The sequence below is a fragment of the Geospiza fortis genome, unplaced genomic scaffold, assembly GCF_000277835.1.
Source record: "Geospiza fortis unplaced genomic scaffold, GeoFor_1.0 scaffold224, whole genome shotgun sequence".
In the NCBI taxonomy this organism is placed as follows: domain Eukaryota; kingdom Metazoa; phylum Chordata; class Aves; order Passeriformes; family Thraupidae; genus Geospiza; species Geospiza fortis.
Genome location: NW_005054448.1, coordinates 1409694 through 1415643, shown reverse-complemented (window position 1 = coordinate 1415643; position 5950 = coordinate 1409694). Strand labels below are relative to the sequence as shown.

Genomic DNA, 5950 nt, shown 5'->3' with positions numbered 1-5950 from the left:
CAGTGTCTCGGGACCAGTAAGCCATTGAGATAACACTGGATACTGGGGGAAGGGAAGCTCCTCATCTTGTCCTCAGGGCTCATCTCTGATGGCAGGTGAGCATGTGTAGCAGCAGCCCCAGTGGGGACCCTGCCTCCCATTTGTCTGCTGCTTGTTACCACCTGCCTGTACTGCTGCAAGGTCATCCATCTCCCCACAGCATCCCACTCAGGACCAGGTAGCACCCAAGCAAGGCTAGGCATCTTGCCCGCCCACGGGAAGGCTGGGGCAGGGATAGATGGCACCCAGCTACGGAAGAAATACATTTTTATTAGGAAAGCGCTCTGCAGAGGTGCCAGGCTCTCTCATACCAAACTAATCCCTCCAACTCCATTGGATGGGATGCAGGAACCCGAAGGGCGTCCACCTCCATCCATAAATAGTGCTTCCTCCTGGCCAGGAGCAGCGCCGCGGCGAAGGGGAGGGAGGGTGGCATCGGTCGAAACCAGCTCGACCCCACTCCGGCATGCACCGGCAGTGGAGAGCTGTGCCTGGAGGGCGCCGGGGCAGGGGAGCTGCTGCCAGCGATGGACGTGGGGCACATCTCTGGCACTGCCCAGGGCACTAAGGAGCAGCTCCCTCCCTCTCCCGTGCTCCGCGACCCCGACAGACCGGAGCGGAGCGCGGGAAGCGAGCGGCTCGGTTACTGCAGAATATACCGTGGGCACGTCTAGTACAACAAGCGCTGCTTATGCGGTCGATAATACTGCTACAAAAAAAAGGGGAGGGGGGGTTACGCCACACACGGAGCCCCCGGGCTGGCGGCCGGGCCGGCTCCTGGCGGTCCCGCCCCGCGCGGAGAGGGCGGGCTGAGACCCGGGCAGGGAGCAGGAGCAGGGCACAGAGTAAGGGACCGCGTCCTAGGGCAGGGGGACTAAGGCAAAAAGGGAGATGAGTGAGGTGGAGGGGGATAAAGGGAGGATCAAGGCTCTTCCAGTGCCCCCAGCCCAGTCCAGGCTCCCACGTTCGCTGGTTGTGCTGGCAAATGTCATTCCCGGCGTGCGGCCGGTGCGGGGCCGGTGCCCGGCTCTGGTCACTGCACTGCCTGAGCAGGCACAGCAGCTGCCCTGGGGGGCTCCAGGCTCGCTTCCCGGCTCTTCTTCCTGGGAGGCTTCTTAATGGGGGTTTTCTTGGCTGTCTGCTCAGTGGGGAGAGTCTGATCCTGGCCGCTGCAGGCACTTGGCTTCTCCATCCACTTGGGCTCCCCGGCTGCCGCCTCCGCCGCCGCAGGGATCAGTTTTTGCAGATGGGGAGAGGTGGGCAGCAGGGGTTTGCTGGTCTTCTGGCCGCCGGCGGCCGCCGAGCGCTTGGCTTTCTGCGGAGGGGTGGGCTTCTCCCGCTGGGCACCGACCCCGTTCGCCCGGATGCCTCCGTCCCCCTTGTTGAGGCTCTGAGTCTTTTCCTTCAGTTGGGCGGCCAGCTCGGAGGCCAGCTGGGGGTGCAGCGGCTCGGAGCGGGGTTTGCTGGTGCCGGGGCTACAAGGAGCATCCCTGGTGTCCCCGGCCCGCCGCTCCGGCTGGAAGGCGCCCATCTTTCGGAAGGCGTTCGGCACCGCCCCGTTGATGGTCTCCATCGGCTCGGAGCCGGCTTTGCTCCTCTGCTTGGGTTTGGAGGGTGACTGCGGCTCCCCGTAGAGGCTGGATTTGCCCTCGGGGACGCCGGGCTCCTTCGGTTGCTTCTGCGCTTTCTCCTTGCTCCGGGCGCCGCCCTTCTCCTCTGCTCTGCCCTGCACATGGGCCGATGTCTCGCTCGGGCTCCTCTTCCTCTTGGCCAAACCCTGGCTTTGCTCGGGGCTGCCAGACCGAGCGGCCACTTGCTCTGGGGACTGGCTGGGGGCCGGCAGCGAGTTGGACTGGCCAGAGGTGTACCTGCCGTGGATCCAGGAGATTTTGGGCTTTGTGGCCGGGTCTGGAGGACGGGGCTTGGTCCTTTCCGGGGATGGCGGCTTCCCGGGGCTGCGGGGCTCCGCGGTGGCATCCTCCTCCTCCCTGGACTGCTTGGAGAGGCGGGCGGCCCTGGCGTAGAGCGCGGCGCCGGCCGACCCCGAGCCGCAGGAGGAGCGTTCGCTGTCCGAGGACTTGAGCAGGGGGGTCTCACTGCTGTCGGTCGGGAAGGCTCTGACAGAGCCCGTCTCCTTCAGGAACGTGTATTCTCCTGCTTCCTCCCCGCTGACTGGGGCCACCAGCTTGTCCCCGGGGCTGGCAGGTGTCCCTCTGTCCCTGCTGTCACCCATGCTCTCTGCGGGAAGACAGCACAGCAGTGTCAGGCGGGATGTGCCTGCGGAGGGGAAGGACTGAGATGCTCCCGCAGGACAGTGTCCTACCAGTCAGGCTCCCACTCAGAGATCTCCTGGCTCTTAACCCTGGAGCAGCAAATGCTGGAGGAGGGAGCTCTGAAACCGTATGGGAGGCATGACTGGAACCCGCACTCCTTCCTGGGGCATCAGAAACCAGGGTGACACGGTCCCCACCATGCAAGAGTGACAGCTCTCCATAGAGCAGGCCCCTGGTATTGTCCCCAAAGTCCCCTGGGCATGCACCCTGCTCACCTTCATGGGGGACACAGTACACAGGCCCCTCGTCCGTGGTGTCAAAGGAGGAGAAGGAGCCGCGGGATGACCAGGATGGGGAAGGCTGCTCCACCACAGAGGGTGGCTCGATGAAGCTGCAGTTCAGGGTGTTTTCCAGGTCATGGTGGGCCACTGTGAGGGCAAGGAACTGTTGTCAGTGTCAGTTCTGCCAAGCCCCCCAGTCCCCGCTGCCCGCCAGGAGGGTGGGAAGCTGCACAGCTCCCCACTGCCCAGCTTCCTGCTGGGTGTCAGGGACAGGGACAGCATCCAAGGCATGGGAACACTTCTTGCTGCACAGTCCCACCAGGTCCCTCAGCCAAGTGTCCACAAAAGCCATCAATCAGCAGTGGTGGTGACCAGTATCCCCCATGCTTGCGCTGTGGGCAGCAGAGTCTGTTCAAGCCTCACACTTCCATCTATCTCCGTCTCCAGCTGCCCAAATTGAGGATTCACATGGTGGAGGGACAAGTCACCCAAACCCTGGGTCCCATGAGGACTTGGTGAGTATCTTGGTGGTTACCCATGAGCTGTGCAACCCAGCACAGCCACCCTGCAAAGAGGGTCCTGGCACTGTGACTGTCCCCTTCCCAGGGAGAAAATTAGCTGCTGGCTTTAATTCCACTAATTCCCACTTCAGCATCACTGTCTGCATTTTCCTTTTTCATGTGCTTTTGCACACGGATTCAGGATGATCAAAGGAAGCCTGCAGCAGAGGGATGTGCATTTTCCCTATTCTGCCATTTTTTGATCCCTTTGCCAGCTTCTTCCCTCCTGAAGCTGAGTGGGAGCATCCCTCCCTTCACACCCTGGCACTGCCCCTCTGCCAAGGGGCCACCCACAGAGAAGCCAAGTGGAAGAGAGAAACCACCAGAGGAAAAACTGCGGAGGGGAAGTTGAGCAGTTAGGAGTTGTCTGGGCTGGAGTGCCTTTTTTTCAGCTTGGTATTTTTTAAGGCTTTTTTCTGCATAAGCGTATGTCCCAACACATCTTGAGGTGCTTCCACAGGTGCCCACAGCTTCAGCAGCCTCCTCGGGTACCCACAGAACTGGGGCAGCACCCAGCTGGGAGGAGGGACCGAACCTCCCAGAGAGCCATGCAGCAGTAGATGCACTTGTCCCCATCGCCTTCCACTGGCTTTTGTCCCCAGGGACAGTGACAGGCCACCTCCAAAGCAAAGCAGAGCCTTGCTTTGGATGAAGGGCCGCAAAAGGGTGGTCCCAGAGGGTGCTGGGCACTGCCCAGGCTCCCCAGGGAATGGGCACAGCCCCAAGGCTGCCAGGGCTCCAGGAGTGTTTGGACAATGCTCTCAGGCACAGGGTGGGATTGTTGGCGTGTCTGTGCAGGGCCAGGAGCTGCACTGATGATCCCTGTGGGTCCCTCTCAGCTCAGGATAGTCTGTGATTCCATGAAAACCCCATGCACAGAGAGGGTCCCAGCTGTACATGGGTATTGCCAGGTATTTTTTGCCTTTGACTGAACATCCCAATTACATCCCAGTCATGCTGCAACGGCCTGCATGGACTGTTTGAACCTTGCAGCACATCCCTGATTTACAATAAAATAACTTTAAATAACTTTTAGTGTAATTGGGATGCCCACTGGAATGTTTTCCTTTACTAGGGAATCTGGCTTCAGACATGTAGGGCTGTTAAAATGACAGCAGTGCTACACACTCACCCATGCATAGCTGGGCTTCTTAGAGCAAGGAGAAACAAAAACCCAAGCAGAGATATTTAAAGAGCAAATGGCCCAGAGAGGGGGAGGCGGCAGCTCTAACATGGCTTTCCTTGTAATAAAAACCAAAAAGAGAAAATTAAAAGCAGCCGTCTGGAAGCGGATGAAGGGAGATGCTTCCTGAGAGGAGGCGTGCCGAGGGCTGGGACTCACAGCCACGAGGCAACTCCAGGACTGCAGGGAGACCCATGACACAGCCAGATTATAAAATAAGGATATGTAGTGCACCTGGAAGCTTTGGGAGGCTTGGGGTCTCCAGCGTGGTTGCCAGGAATTTTTCTTCCCTGGCTGTTGGGACTGAGAGAAATGTGGATGCTTCCCACATATCTCTACCTGTCACTGCTCCCCAAAATCTCCTGGAGCCACAGTATCAGGATAACAACCCCAGCCCTGCCTGCACAGTGGCCAGTTGGTCTCAAGACTGGGATGAGGCAGAGAACAGCAGCAGAAGAATCATGAGAGAGGGATCCCAGAGTCCTCCTGGCCATCCCCTCCCACTCATGCCAAGCTCCCCATGATCGTCATCACCCTTGGGTCTGGCTGAGCTTTGCTGCTTGGGGAGGACACGTGGTGGGGTGCTGGGCTCAGGTTAGCCCCGGCATCGTCAGGGTGACGTGAGCAAATCCCACACACAGAGGTCCACAAACGCTGGCCCTATGGCTGCTGGTGCGAGCCCAGGGTGGCCCTGCAGGCTGACAGCTCAGGTGCAATCCTTGGGGAGATGCTGTGGATCCAAAACTGGTGCCAAGGCTGGGGAGCAGTTTTGAGGGAGGACCCTGAGGCTCCAGGCACCCAATGAGCTCTAGTGAGGCTTCAAGACCTGCAGTCCCACCTGGGAATGTTCTACCATGAGTAGGCTTGTGCTCACTGGTGTTTGAGATCAGAAGAAAAAACCCACCTGGTGTCAGCAAACACATGGCCAGGACTGTGGGCAGATCCAGAGTGACCACTGCCTGGGCCAGCACTGTGACATCCCCACAAGGTCCTGAGCACCTCCAGCACTGGCTTGACCCTTGGGATGGGGTACTTCAGTAATCCTGGGACCCCCCTGCCGGGGCAGGACCAGCATGGGGAACAAATGGCCTCTGCAGGTGGACACTGGCTGTTGTGGCTTCCACAGCACCAGGTGCGCTCGTGATGTGGCAGCCTCGTCACTGGGAATCAGGGGGGCAGCTACTACAGGCAACCCAACAGAGCACTGTCACCCTGGGGTCCCCAGACCCTGTGGGGGCTGGAGGCACTGCCAGACACGTGTCAGTGGGACTGGGAGCTGCTGGAGCCCACATGGACTCCACTGTGCCAGATAACACAAGGCACGCCCTGGCCAAACCTTTCCCTCCAGGGAGATGCCAGCTCTCAGCTCCATGACAGACTCCAGGAACAGCCCCAGCCCTGCTGGGAGCTGAGACCATCCTGAGCACCCTCAGCCTTTCCTTGGGCTGCTGCTGCCCTGTGTACACAGAGCAGCTGGACTGCTGCCAGCTGCCTGCAGGCAGCCCCCCTCACCCTCACTGCACACAGGCACCCTCTGTCCTTCCCAAGCCCTTCCCCGGCCCCTTGCACAAACACAGCCTCTATGATCCTCTGTTATCCTTGCAGCAGGCATGT

The 5950-nt window shown here is 59.9% G+C and overlaps 1 protein-coding gene across 1 annotated transcript in view; it reads right to left on the bottom strand.

Moving 5' to 3' along the window:
- Nucleotides 1–289: 289 nt before the first annotated feature.
- LOC102039667 (scavenger receptor class F member 2) overlaps nucleotides 290–5950 on the bottom strand; it is a 14477-nt gene continuing 8816 nt past the window's right edge. Inside the window, exons 9-10 of the mRNA XM_005427592.2 lie at nucleotides 2588–2740; nucleotides 290–2277 (exon numbers count right to left, since the gene is read on the bottom strand). Coding sequence (XP_005427649.1) covers nucleotides 1073–2277; nucleotides 2588–2740 — 1358 coding nt within the window. The 3' untranslated portion in view covers nucleotides 290–1072. The remainder of the gene's footprint in view (nucleotides 2278–2587; nucleotides 2741–5950) is intronic.